Source organism: Delphinapterus leucas, chromosome 14, assembly GCF_059928025.1.
Source record: "Delphinapterus leucas isolate spDelLeu-1000000601 "Yukka" chromosome 14, BTC_Dleu_Yukka2, whole genome shotgun sequence".
NCBI classification, from domain to species: Eukaryota; Metazoa; Chordata; class Mammalia; order Artiodactyla; family Monodontidae; genus Delphinapterus; species Delphinapterus leucas.
In genome coordinates this window covers 40074339-40089727 of record NC_143142.1, presented here as the reverse complement: position 1 = coordinate 40089727, position 15389 = coordinate 40074339, and the positions used below count along the sequence as shown (strand labels likewise).

General features: G+C 44.6%; 1 protein-coding gene across 2 annotated transcripts in view; it reads right to left on the bottom strand.

The window, feature by feature from the left end:
* Window positions 1-15389, bottom strand: part of LAMA3 (laminin subunit alpha 3) — a 241526-nt gene that overhangs the window by 152472 nt on the left and 73665 nt on the right. For both annotated transcript variants that reach the window (XM_089895011.1, XM_022586836.3), the window contains exons 10-11: window positions 14375-14506; window positions 12993-13055 (exon numbers count right to left, since the gene is read on the bottom strand). In XM_089895011.1, coding sequence (XP_089751137.1) covers window positions 12993-13055; window positions 14375-14506 — 195 coding nt within the window. The remainder of the gene's footprint in view (window positions 1-12992; window positions 13056-14374; window positions 14507-15389) is intronic.

The window sequence follows — 15389 nt, the reverse complement described above, 5'->3', positions numbered from 1 at the left end:
CCCCTTCCCTCTCCCCCTCTTTATTTAGCTGTGTTGGTCTTTCACACTTTAATTATTGAAATCACTTATTGGCCTCATGACTGACTTTGACCAGTGGAATGAGAGGCAAGGCAAGTGTTGTTGCGGGATTTCAGAGCCCAGGTCACAACAGGCTTTGTGGTTTCCATTCTCACCCTCTGGGAACCCTGAGACCACCAGGGAGGTATCCTGTCTGACCTCATCGAGGATAAAAGGCCACATGGAGAGAGACACTGAGCCCCAGCAGACCCTCCAGCAAGTCCGGCAGAAAGACTGCCCAGCGAAGCCACAGGATTGTGAGAAATAACCCTTATTGTTTTAAGCCACTAAATTTTGGGGTGATTTATTACATAGCAATAGAAGAACGAAACACCTATCAAACTGAAAACTTAGGGAGAGCTCACCTCAGGACTCCCACTGCCATGTACAGTATGTCTCAATCAATAAATATTTCCCAGGAAGACAGGGCTCTTGCTTGACTTCATTATGGATGGATTAAATAGTGAAGTCAAGCAAAAGCCCTGCAAGATATGTAAGCATTTTATAGTTGAGGAAAAAGATGCTCAGAAAGGTTTTTTTTTAATAGATCTTTTTTTTTTTTTTTTGCGGTACGCGGGCCTCTCACTGTTGTGGCCTCTCCCGTTGCGGAGCACAGGCTCCGGACGCGCAGGCTCAGCGGCCATGGCTCACAGGCCCAGCCGCTCCGCGGCACGTGGGATCTTCCCGGACCGGGGCACGAACCCATGTCCCCTGCATCGGCAGGCGGACTCCCAACCACTGCACCACCAGGGAAGCCCTTTAATAGATCTTTATTGGAGTATAATTGCTTCACAATACTGTGTTAGTTTCTGTTGTACAACAAAGTGAATCAGCCATGTGCATATATATATCCCCATATCCCCTCCCTCATGAGCCTCCCTCCCACCCTCCCTATCCCACCCCTCTAGGTCATCGCAAAGCACCAAGATGATCTCCCTGTGCTATGCAGCTGCTTCCCACTAGCTATTTTACATTTGGTAGTGTTTATATGTCTATGCTACTCTCACTTCGCCCCAGCTTCCCCCTCTCCCCACCCTGTGTCCTCAAGTCCATTCTCTATGGCTACATCTTTATTCCTGTCCTGCCACTAGGTTCATTAGTGCCATTTTTTTTTTTTTTAGATTCCATACGGTATTTGTTTTTCTCTTTCTGACTTACTTCACTCTGTATGACAGACTCTAGGTCCATCCACCTCACTACAAATAACTCAATTTCGTTTCTTTTTATGGCTGAGTAATATTCCATTGTATATATGTGCCACATCTTCTTTCTCCATTCATGTGTTGATGGACATTTAGGTTGCTAGAAAGGTTAATTAAGTTGCCCAAGGTCACACAGCCAGAGGAGCTAAGTAGGGCTTTGAACCCAGGTCTGTCTGATTCTAAAGCCCACCCCTTTCTATGATGCCAAGAATACAAGCTGATAACTGATTTTAAAAGATGTGTTCAAGGTATGTTCCAGATTAGTGTATGTATTCAAACCATTCTCATATTTAAAACATCTACATTTCTATCGAGAACATTAGCATCAGTGGGAAGCAGCTGCGTAGCATAGGGAGATCAGCTTGGTGCTTTGTGACCACCTAGAGGGGATACGGAGGGTGGGAGGGAGACTCAAGAGGGATGGGATATGGGGATATATGTATACATATAGCTGACTCACTTTGTTGTACAGCAGAAACTAACACAACATTGTAACACAATTACAATTTTAAATCTTAATAAAGATTTAAAAAAACCAAGAACACTAGCATCTAAACCTGCAACATGGTCCCTTGAGGAAGATCCTGAAAGACTCAAAGATGTGACTGGGTTCCTCCTACTTCTCAAGGAAGGGAAGTCTCATGCATTTCAGAAAGATTTTCTACAAGGGTTAGAATAATAGATAATCTGAAAAGTTAGCTAAATCCCACTCCTTCCCTCTGCCCTTTTTCAGATAAAAGGTTAGTAACAAAGTTGTGGAATTATTTTTTTGCAATAATTAAGAAAAAAAATCAGGGTATATCAGAGCGACTTTACAGTCTTTGCATAATCTCTAACTTGTTGATACTTCAACAGTCACCTAACTTGACAAGAAGGGCACTGGATGTGTCCAAGGGCATATTCATCACAAGAGAAGCCTTGGAACCCAGGCTGGCACGAGCACCGCCCTGACTGTCCATCACAGCTGCCATACAAGGTCCCAATGCCACGGCCCCACAAGCTGAGAGCGCCACAGGGAAATGCAAAGGTTTACTGTCAATTACAGTCTTGGCATTAGACCAGGCATTGGAATTCAGTAAGAAACTTGAACTCTACAAAGGCATTGAAGTCCAAGGAATCCCGGTTTACAACCACTTGTAAACAGAAAGGAAGCATCTAGTGCCTATGCATTTCTAAATTTCTGTTTCTGAAATTCACTTTTTAACTTAGGCATGGTTTCCACAGTGTAGTGGTTACCACGTTCACCTGACCCTTAACTTATCTGGCAAGTACTCCTACACGGTGCAGGAGCCAGAAACCTCTGAGGTCCCTCACTTCTCCCCCACCCTCACCTCCCACACCTCCTCACCAGGCCGTAGTGCTTATATCTCAGGAAAGCGCCCGCAATCCTCCTCTCCTTCCAGACTTCCAGAGCCTTCCTCCAGGACCTCATCCTCGTTTGCCTAGATTATTTCAAGAGCCTCCTGACAAGGCTGTCTGCTTCCTGTCTTCTTCCAACCCACTCTCCACACTGGTGTCAGGAGTGATCTTTCTAGAACGCCAATCTTTGCATACCAATTTCCAGATTAACCCCTCAACGGTGACCCAATGCCTTCAGTACACAATCCAAAGTCCTCGACATGTGTGACACAGCAGACCCTTCAAAATCTTCAGGCTGCCAGGGCCCGTGTGGCACCTCTATGCAAACTCGAAAAAGGCATCTCCTCCTCGAGATGCTTTCCTGTCACTTGCGGTAAAATAGTCACCATATATATACAGGTCTACCACATCCTCAATGCCCCCTCCTCCTGGTCCCAGGAAGCCCTTCTAGAACCTCTGCCTTTTCCCTTCCTCCTTTCCTTCCCTCCTCCTTCCACTGTTCCTTCCATCCTTCCTTCTCTCCTCCCCACCTGCCTTCCTGCCTTCCCTCCCTCCCTTCTGTAAGGAGTTGTAAAGATGCCCCTTGTGTTTGCTCCCATGGCTCCGTGTTCTTGCCCTGTCATAGCATCAACTCCTGCTGTTCTAACCGCTTGTCTGTGTGTCTCCCACAGGCCTGGGGGCTTCCAGGGAGCAGGGAGGCAGCTGCCTTGGCCATGCCTAGTATAGAGGAGGCACTTAATAGGAGTTTAATGAATGAAGAATATGCTAAATATTCAAGACGACAATTCTCTTGGGTAAACACCATTCCTTGAGTTTTATTTTATTGGCACAGAGCTGCCAAACCGAGATATCAGAATTCACCTGTTCATCTCTAAGCTGTATCTGGCTTGTCTCCACGCCAACAATGAATGACCCACCCTGCCAGCCAGGTGAAATGCCCAGCCTGGGGAGAGACAGCAGGAAGGCATGCCCTAGTGGCGGTCGCCCCACCTCTCAGAGTTCTCGTCATTAGCGCGTGCCCCGGCCCCGATCACACTGACGCAATACGTTGGCAATGGCAAGTAGCTCCTTACAAAGTGATGGGGGAATCAAAACCTTTTCATGGTATTTGTCAAGAAACCTCTGGGCAGCCATGTCTTCAGGCCAAATGGGCTGTTTACAAAATCATCCCAAGACTGTATCAATCTCCTAAGGTAAGCACCTGGAGTCTTCCTGCAGCTGTTGATTTTGCTTGTCACCACTCTTTGTTTGAACTTGGAGGAATAAAACTGTGCCCATGCCCGGAGGCCAGTGTCCCCCTAGAGTGAATGTTTTGTGTATCCTGTCATTTTCAAAAACAGCCCTTGAAGATGTGTCTACTAAACGTTGACTTCCTAACAATAAATGTTAAGTGGTTATAAATGATCACTTGGACCCAGAAAATCCAAATAATATCCAGTCATGAAACATAACGAAAAATCTAAAAACATTCTGATCTGCAAAATTGTTCTGTCCTTTTGCTTCACGTCCCCTTTGGTTCAAGTGTCTGGAATTGAGCCTATGGATTTTCTAAAATTCTCAGTTGGGGCTGCACACTGGAATCTCCTGGTAAAATATCATTGCCTGGCTGTGGAATCCCAAACTCAGAGATGCTGATATAATCCCAGGATCTATAAACTATGGCCTGAGGGCCAGACCCATCCCTGTTTTAGTAAACAAAGTTATATTGGAACACAGCCAAGCTCAATCATTTATTATACATACTGTCTATGATTCTTTTCATGTTACTATAGCAGATTTGAGTACTCACAACTTTGTCTACAAAGATGAAAATATTTACTATCTTTATCCTTACAGGAAAGTCTGCCAACCACTAAATAGGAATTTCTACTAACTAGAGCAGTTGTTCTTAACAAGAGACATATGACAGAATCATCTGGAAAACCTGTGCAGAATGCCAGCCTGGTTCCAGGTGAACCCCTGGAAATCTAGATTTAAGATCTGGGGGTGATATATGCCATCTACAAGAGACCCACTTCAGACCTAGGGACACATACAGACTGAAAGTGAGTGTATGGAAAAAGATATTCCATGCAAATGGAAATCAAAAGAAAGCTGGAGTAGCAATTCTCATATCAGACAAAATAGACTTTAAAATAAAGACTATTACAAGAGACAAAGAAGGACACTACATAGTGATCAAGGAATCAATCCAAGAAGAAGATATAACAGTTGTAAATATTTATGTAGCCAACATAGGAGCTCCTCAATACATATGGTTAACAGCCATAATAGGGGAAATCGACTTTAACACCCCACTTTCACCAATGGACAGATCACCCAAAATGAAAATAAATAAGGAAACACAAGCTTTAAATGACACATTAGACAAGATGGATTTACTTGATATTTATAGGACATTCCATCCAAAACCAACAGAATAGGGCTTCCCTGGTGGCGCAGTGGTTAAGAATCTGCCTGCAAATGCCGGGGACATGGGTTCGAGCCCTGGTCTGGGAAGATCCCACATGCTGCGGAGCAACTAAGCCCACATGCCACAACTACTGAGTCTGCACTCTAGAGCCCATGAGCCACAACTACTGAGCCCGCGTGCCACAACTACTGAAGCCTGTGTGCTCTAGGGCCCGTGTGCCACAACTACTAAGCCCGCGTGCTGCAACTACCGAAGCCCATGCGCCTAGAGCCCATGCTCCGCAACAAAAGAAGCCACCGCAATGAGAAGCCCACGCACCACAACAAAGAGTAGCCCCCACTCGCTGTGACTAGAGAAAACCCGCACACAGCAACGAAGACCCAATGCAGCCAAAAATAAATAAGATAAATAAATTTATAAACAAAACAAAACAAAACAACAGAATACACTTTCTTCTCAAGTGCTCATGGAACATTCTCCAGGATAGATCATATCTTGGGTCACAAATCAAGCCCTGGTAAATTTAAGAAAATGGAAATCGCATCAAATATCTTTCCCGACCACAACGTTATGAGACTAGATATCAATTACAGGAAAAAACTGTAAAAAATACAAACACATGGAGGCTAAACAATACACTACTAAATAACCAAGAGATCACTGAAGAAATCAAAGAGGAAATCAAAAAATACCTAGAAACAGATGACAATGACAACACAACGACCGAAAACCTATGGGATGCAGCAAAAGTAGTTCTAAGAGGGAAGGTTATAGCAATACAATTCTACCTCATGAAACAAGAAAAATCTCAAATAAACAACATAACCTTACACCTAAAGCAATTAGAGAAAGAAGAACAAAAAAAACCCTATAGTTAGCAGAAGGAAAGAAATCATAAAGATCAGATCAGAAATAAATGAAAAAGAAATGAAGGAAACAATAGCAAAGATCAAAAAAACTAAAAGCTGGTTCTTTGAGAAGATAAACAAAATAGATAAACCATTAGCCAGACTCATCAAGAAAAAAAGGGAGAAGACTCAAATCAATAGAATTAGAAATGAAAAAGGAGAAGTAACAACTGACACTGCAGAAATACAAAGGATCATGAGAGAGTACTACAAGCAACTATATGCCAATGAAATGGACAACCTGGAAGGAATGGACAAATTCTTAGAAAAGTACAACCTTCCAAGACTGAACCAGGAAGAAATAGGAAATATAAACAGACCAATCACAAGCACTGAAATTGAAACTGTGATTAAAAATCTTCCAACAAACAAAAGCCCAGGACCAGATGGCTTCACAGGCGAATTCTATCAAACATTTAGAGAAGAGCTAACACCTATCCTTCTCAAACTCTTCCAAAATATAGCAGAGGGAGGAACACTCCCAAACTCATTCTACAAACTACCATCCCCCTGACATCAAAACCAGACAAAGATGTAACAAAAAGAAGAAAACTACAGGCCAATATCACTGATGAACATAGACGCAAAAGTCCTCAACAAAATACTAGCAAACAGAATCCATCAGCACATTAAAAGGATCATAGACCATGATCAAGTGGGCTTTATCCCAGGAACGCAAGGATTCTTCAATACACACAAATCAATCAATGTGACACACATTAACAAACTGAAGAATAAAAACCATATGATCTTCTCAATAGACACAGAAAAAGCTTTTGACAAAATTCAACACCCATTTATGATAAAAACTCTCCAGAAAGTAGGCATAGAGAGAACCTACCTCAACATAATAAAGGCCATATATGACAAACACACAGCCAACATCGTTCTCAATGGTAAAAAAACTGAAACCATCTCCTCTAAGATCAGGAACAAGACAAGGCTGCCCACTCTCACCAATACTATTCAACATAGTTTTGGAAGTTTTAGCCATGGCAATAAGAGAAGAAAAAGAAATAAATGGAATCCAAATCGGAAAAGAAGTAAAACTGTCACTGCTTGCAGATAACATGATAGTATACAAGAGAATCCTAAAGATGCTACCAGAAAACTACTAGAACCAATCAATGAATTTGGTAAAGTAACAGGATACAAAATTAATGCACAGAAGTCTCTTGCACTGTACACTGTACCCTAACGACGAAAAATCTGAAAGAGAAATTAAGGAAACACTCCCATTTACCATTGCAACAAAAAGAATAAAATATCTAGGAATAAACCTACCTAAGGAGACAAAAGACCTGTATGCAGAAAACTATAAGACACTGATGAAAGAAATTAAAGATGATACAAACAGATGGAGAGATATACCATGTTCTTGGATTGGAAGAATCAACATTGTGGAAATGACTATACGACCCAAAACAATCTACAGATTCAATGCAATCCCTATCAAACTACCAATGGCATTTTTCACAGAACTAGAACAAAAAATTTCATAATTTGTATGGAAACACAAAAGACCCCGAATAGCCAAAGCAATCTTGAGAAAGAAAAATGGAGCTGGAGGAATCAGGCTCCCTGACTTCAGACTATACTACAAAGCTACAGTAATCAAGACATCATGGTACTGGCACAGAAACAGAAATATAGATCAATGGAAAAGGATAGAAAGCCCAGAGATAAACCCACGCATCTATGGTCACCTTATCTTTGGTAAAGGAGGCAAGAATATACAATGGAGAAAAGACAGCCTCTTCAGTAAGTGGTACTGAGAAAACTGGACAGCTACATGTAAAAGAATGAAATTAGAACACTTCCTAACACCATACACAAAAATAAACTCAGAATGGATTAAAGATCTAAATGTAAGGCCAGACACTATAAAACCCTTAGAGGAAAACATAGGCAGAACACTCTATGACATAAATCACAGCAAGATCCTTTTTGACCCACCTCCTAGAGAAATGGAAATAAAAACAAAAATAAACAAATGGGACCTAATGAAACTTAAAAGCTTTTGCACAGCAAAGGAAACCATAAACAATACGAAAAGGCAACCCTCAGAATAGGAGAAAATATTTGCAAATGAAGCAACTGACAAAGGATTAATCTCCAAAATTTATAAGCAGCTCATGCAGCTCAATAACAAAAAAACAAACAACCCAATCCAAAAATGGGCAAAAGACCTAAATAGACATTTCTCCAAAGAAGATATACAGGCTGCCAACAAACACATGAAAGAATGCTCAACATCATTAATCATTAGAGAAATGCAAATCAAAACCACAATGAGGTATCACCTCACACCGGTCAGAATGGCCATCATCAAAAAATCTACAAACAGTAAATGCTGGAGAGGGTGTGGAGAAAAGGGAACCCTCTTGCACTGTTGGTGGGAATGTAATTTGATACAGCCACAATGGAGAACAGTATGGAGCGTCCTTAAAAAACTAAAAATAGAACTACCATATGACCCAGCAATCCCACTACTGGGCATATACCCTGAGAATACCATAATTCAAAAAGAGACATGTACCACAATATTCAATGCAGCTCTATTTACAATAGCCAGGACATGGAAGCAACCTAAGTGTCAATCGACAGATGACTGGATAAAGAAGATGTGGCCATATATGCAATGGAATATTACTCAGCCATAAAAGGAAACGAAATTGAGTTATTTGTACTGAGGTGGATGGACCTAGAGTCTGTCATATAGAGTGAAGTAAGTCAGAAAGAGACAAACAAATACCATATGCTAACACATATATATGGAATCTAAAAAAAATAAAAAGTTTCTGTTGAACCTAGGGGCAGGACAGGAATAAAGATGCAGACATAGAGAATGGACTTGAGGACACAGGGAGAGGGACTGGTAAGCTGGGACTAAGTGAGACAGTAGCATTGACATATATACACTACCAAATGTAAAATAGATAGCTAAGTGGGAAGCAGCTGCATAGCACAGGGAGGTCAGTTCGGTGCTTTGTGACCACCTAGAGGGGTAGGATAGGGAGGGTGGGAGGGAAGCCCAAGAGGGAGGGGATATGGGGATATATGTATACATATAGCTGATTCACTTTGTTATACAGCAGAAACTAACACAACACTGGAAACCAATTATACTCCAATAAAGATGTTTAAAAGAATGAAAAAAAAAAGAACGAACTATGCTACATGTGCTTTGAGTATGCAAAGATTCACTCCAAAAATAGCCTCTCAGAGTTTGTGTAGCTGACCTCAGGCCCAACTAACCTATAAGAATGCAAGAGGCTTCCCTGGTGGTGCAGTGGTTGAGGGTCCGCCTGCCGATGCCGGGGACGCGGGTTCGTGCCCCGGTCCGGGAGGATCCCACACGCCGCGTTGCGGCTGGGCCCGTGAGCCATGGCCGCTGAACCTGCGCGTTCGGAGCCTGTGCTCCGCAACGGGAGAGGCCACAACAGTGAGAGGCCCGCGTACCGCAAAAAAAAAAAAAAAAAAGCAAGAACATTTATTTTAGCTAAATAGTTACATATTTGTCTAGTAAAATCTTTTAGGATAATTAGAAAATTATACTACTGTTTTTAGAAAAAAGCATCACTATTATTAACATAACATGGAATTGGTACGTGCAGAAACTAAAAAAAAAGTAAAAGAAAAAAAGAACACTGGAACTTCAAAGGAACAAATACATAAGAAATTTATAAAGAAACTTTAGGAAATTATATGTATATATGGAAAACTTTAAATAAGATATTTGGGGAAAAAAAAAGATCTGGGGGTGAAACTCAGGAATTTATACTCTGTAAAAGCATGGGGTTCTAAAACATAGCCCTGTTTAAGAACCACTATATCAGAAGACATGAAAGCATTAATGAGCCTTAATGAAATAAAATTCTCTGGGGTGGGAGGGACTTGGTATTATTATCCAGTGCTGTGTATCTCCTGGCAGTTGAGATGTCTGTGCTTCTAATGTTCACTGCCAGAAGTTAGGCCCCAAATTGGGTGTTTTTAAAATGCATTAGTGGAAACCAAATTGAAGTGGGTATCTGTGCCTTTCAATGCCCAAATAAATCTAATTGCACTAATTGAAACTTCTTTTCTCGAGGCTGTGTTCTGAAGCTTCTCTAATATTTTGTAATAGATGTCTGAACTTCCCTTCAAGTTCAGTTAAATTTCCTTCCCTGAAGTCACCACCAATCTAGTTGGGGAGAAAAAAGAATGGGATAACAAAGGGACTACTGGAAACAGACCAGAAATGAAAGATCTAAAACATGTTTGTGGAAGGAAACCAGAGATGTGTGTCATAATCCAGGCTCAAAAGCTGAGTCCCATTCTAGTCAAATGACAAACATTTAAGCAAGCACTTGCTGATACCCGCTGTGGGCAGGATACCACGGCAGGTGCTGTGGGGATTAGAAAGCGAGTCAGGCACAGCTACTGTCCCCAAATGACCAAGTGTCTGATGAAAGCTAAAGACAATACCTCGCATAACACCCCAGCGCTGTGGTCTGCTCAGAGGAGCCGGTTGGGGGCAGGGCACAAGCAGGAAAAGCACAGGAAGGTAAAGTGGGTCACGTGAGAGCTGACCTCAGGTGAGCCCTTGTGCTGCCCCAAGTCCCGTGACACTCCCCAAGCCCATTCACTCCCCTGCGTTCCAGGATGCCTCTTTCATACCTTCTCTCCTCAACTCCAAGGCCTTCTCCCCAGCCTCAATTTCTGCCCCCATCTTGATTCTTATTTTACAAAGAAAAAGAAAAAGACCAGAAGAGAGCAACCACATGCTCCCGCCACGGGTCTGCAGGCCCTTGCCCAGCCTGTCCCCGCGCTCCGCCTCCTCCTTTCTGACAGCCTTTCCCGCTCAACAAATGGCAACCCCTCCCCTTCGCTCCTTGTGTGCTCCATCCAGAAGCCGGGAGCCACCCCCAGTCTTCTTGCTCTAACAGTCCACCTCTGCCCAGCAACCCCCAGGCAAGTCCTGTGGGTTGCATCCTCAGATTATATCCACCGTCTGTGCACTGCTTTTCACCTCCACTGACACCTCCGGGGTCCCAGCCACCACCATCTCTTCCTCACAGATCATCATCGTGATGGCTTCCCTGCTTCTTCTCTCCTCCTCCTACAGTTGGTCTTCAACACAGTTGCCACACCCCAATGCAACGTCGTTTCCCTGTGCTGAACTCTCCTGGCTCATCAGAGTAGAGGCTACGTCCGCGCAGTGGCTGACGAGGGCCTGCAATCTGGTTCCCGGGTTGCTCCCCGCACCCCCTCCCCTTCGCTCACGCTGCTTTCACACCCCTGATCTCTCTCTGTTCAGGGAACACCCCCGGCATGTCCTGCCCCAGGGACTTTGCACTTGCTCTTTCCTGCATTTAGATGCTTCTCCCCAGACACCTGCAGAGCTCAGCCCTCAGCCCCCTGACGACCCTGCTTAATCATCTCTTCAGCGAGGCCTTCCCTGATGACCTACTTACATGTGCAAACCTCACATTCCTACCCTCTCTCTCTTGGCCTTATTTATTCCACAGCACTGATGGCCAATGCACCCGGAGCTAATATACTGTTGTAGAACCTGAATTCCTTGACCAAGGACGGCCCTCCAGAGACCATGTTCTTGTCTGGCCACCAGTGCCCCTTCCCTGCCCACTCACACTCCGGACGCACCAGGAAGAGGGGTCCACTGCTCCCAGTGAGATGAGCACGTGACCATCAGGCCTTTTCCCATCCTGGGGGTCGAGACCAGGTGGGTTACCCAAGCCTGACCCAGTTGGTCGTGGGCTGTGTGCATGCAATGTGCCACGCCCTTCTGAGCGTGTGTGTCCCTGTGAGCACCACTGTGGGTTCACATAGCGAACGGCTCACAGCTCCAGAATCGAACCCAAAGGCCTGGAATACTCTCATATGGGTTAATTTACACCTACAATGTGGATGACTCCCATTTAAAAGTAACACCTTGTGCAGGACACAACCCTGCATATCATAATCTATCACATTAGTGATTTTACTTGTTTGTATATTAAATATGTTATTGTAGGAGTCACCCCCACCCCCGACTGAAATATAAGCTCCAGGAGAGTTGGGAAATTCGTTTCACTAAGTCCCCAGCAGCCAGAACAGTGCTATGCACATAGCAGGTGGTCATAAAATACTTGCAGAATCAGGGATTAGGTAGGTGTAGCACCTCTCCACCCCAAAGGCTGCTTCCTGCATACCCCTGCCACTCTCTTCCCTGGGTGTTTTTCTGGCTGCAGGAGCTCCTCTGCCCCCCCTGCAGGCCGGGCCCAGAAAGTTAATGCCCCAGAGGTAGCCCTCCATGCACATCAGGTGACTGAAGTTATCCGTTCCGTTGGGATAACGCTGAGCAAGTTCTCTGCTGCCTCCCAGAGTTGCTCAGAGGGCTGCAGCTCCAGGACCTACAGCAGGACCATGCCCGCTAACGCATCTTCATAAGGGTTCCTTTCAATCTCGGACTCACTCCCTTACTGATGTTTCCTGGTGTCACCTCCCAAATTAACTACTTGCACTCAATTCCTTTCTCAGAGTCCCTTTATGGAGAACCAAATAACACAGCAGGCAACCGACTGCTACTGAAGGTTTTTGAGCAATCTAGCAACATACAATCTAAAAACTCTTCTTAGTCTCCATCAGGTGGTGCCATTGCAAAGGACAGACTGGAGTAGAGAATGATGGGAGGTGAGAAGCCCAAATACGACAGACCTGGGCTTCCCTGGTGGTGCAGTGGTTGAGAGTCCGCCTGCCGATGCAGGGGACACGGGTTCGTGCCCCGGTCCAGGAAGATCCCACATGCCGTGGAGCGGCTGGGCCCGTGAGCCATGGCCACTGAGCCTGCGCGTCTGGAGCCTGTGCTCCACAACGGGAGAGGCCACAAGAGTGAGAGGCCCGCATACCGCAAAAACAAAAACAAAAACCAAATATGACACACCTGCAAGGCACCACCATGGTCCCATGAGGATGCCTTGAACTTGGACATAGCCATGTGCACAGGAAGTAGAAAAGGGATATGGAGCATAACATCTTCACTGAAGTTAAACCAAAAGAGAAGTTACTTGCCTTTTATATCTCCAGCAACTGGATCTTCTGGACTTGGAGTAGAAATAGGAAAAACGGGAATTCCTAGAAAAAATAGTTTATCAAAAAATACAGAGAAGGATGATTAAGGAGACAGTAAAGTAAAACATTAAATTGCACTACCTAGGAAGATGCCCTCTCTGACTTAGTGAAAGCAGCATGTGGAAACTAACTGAAAGGAAATGTTGCTACACTTAAAATGCATCTAGTAATAAAACCAGGATCATCAGACATTCTGATTTGTATATTAATGACAGAAATGGATATTTCGTGCTCACAATAGCTAAGTCCCAGTCTAGCAGGGCTGAGCTGGACTTCTTTAGTATCTTTATTGTTTTTTCATGTTAACATCGAGACTAGATTTTTAAAAATGTTTTCTTTCAAATCTTTTTCCCTAAAACTTTGCTTATGAAAATGCAATTTCTGCTCAGCCTCTATCCAATCATTATAGATTCTAAACTGACTGAGCCCTGATTCAGTGTCACTATGTTTGGGCTTAAAAACTGGTTCCTTTAACTTTAAGATGATCATGTAATTCATCCTCCAAACTGGGACACTTGACAGTGCAAGTGGGTGCTCGTTTAACAATGACCCTGGGACAGCAGGTGGGAGCCAGGACACACGCACATCCTGTCCACAGAGCCCCACAACTCAACATGCTTTTCCGGGGATGGCAGAGTTGTGAGGTGGGAATGGGCAAGAACTAACGCAGCAATGGGGTAGCCTCTTCCTGAGACCGTGTTTCTCCGTCCTGACCCCAAAGTCCAGTTTTTACACTAATTGCAGAACAAATAGGGTCACGGCTCTTGGAACAGTCTGCACAGCTGACTTCACACACTCCCCTGCTCCACGTTCTATGCTGTTTCTAACAGACACGTATATATCTCTCCAAGATGCTGAGATGTTCTCTTAGACCACGGCAGTGGGATAAGGTGAGGGCTCTACTGTACAGTGGGAGAGAACAGACACATCCCCCCGGCCACTGGAACTACAACACACACTACGTGTACGCACGCGAACATCTGGAAGCCCGCGACATTTACTCTAGGTTTATGAAGAAAAACCCCAAACATGGATTACTATTACGTTGAAACTGCCACCATCTGACCCTTTGACCTGCTGAGATGGTAATGTCTATGGTACAGCCTAACACTTTGGAGATAAATAACACTATAAAACATACTTATAAAAATGTAATGTTCCCAACTTTGGGGAACATTTTCACACAAATAGAACCTTCCTGGCCCTATTTCTGTCCCTCTACCACCTCTCTGCCCCATGCCTGCCATGCACTCAGGGGTCGATGCACAAAGCCCAGGTCAGTGCCGAGAAGCCGGGCCTCTCCTTCCGCAGCTGGGACTTACTGGAGCAAACTGGGAAATGGTGGTAGCCAGCCGCACACTCCTCACAGTGGTCTCCGTGGAAGTTGGGCCTGCAGGTGCAGCGGCCCAAGCCCTGCTGGCAGTCCTCCGCATGGTCGGGGTGACAGCTGCAGGCTAAGAGAAATCCCAAAGAGTCCGTCCTTCGCTGCACCTCTTAAGGCAAATATGTCCTAATCCTTCTCGGGCAATGTTTACTACTTCATCATTGGTTTCCAGGGATTCTTGAAAGGGCACAGCCTGTTTTCCACTTCACACCTGCTTGATGGTTTGCATTGACTGAACCCCGTGGACCCTCAGAGACAAGCTTTAATGAGCGTCACACTGAGAAGTTCTCGAGGATGTGGTTTATTACATTGAGCACCGCCCAGTGCACCGTGTAGGGGGCAACCCTGCACAAGCCACCACCGGAGGGGCCGGGTGGGCGCATGCTGTGGCTCCTGGCAGGGCTGTTGGGCACAGCCTCTCCCGGCTATGAGCCAACTGTGAATGTCCACAGAGTGGTCGTCATTACACAGCTGTGATGTGGACACAAGTGTGGGATGCCTAGACATTGATATATGATCTGTGCACAGCACAGCAAGATCGTGCCCGTCACCCAAATGTTCGAATCAAGTGATACAGCTTACTGAAGGCAGTTTTTGCAACCAGCCTGACAATTGGGTTTGCATTCCAGAGGGACACACTTGGGTGTAAAACACTCAGGAACCCCCTCACTTGGGAGCTCTCCTTGACCTGGCAAAAGTCCTCACCTTGGACAGCAAAAACACTGTCATAGCTCAGCTGAGTCCCTGTCCTGTGAGGAACTGGGAGGCTGGAGAAGTCGTGAGCGCCAAGCAACCCCCTAGCCTGGCTTCTCCTGGTGTCCTTTGCTTAATTTGTTTAGGATTTATGTGTCCTGTGGATTCTTTATGCTAAGCCTCTAATATCTCCATGAGACCACTTCAGTGATGAAGAAAGAAACGAGAAAAGTGATGGAAAACTGAGGCTCCTAATAAGG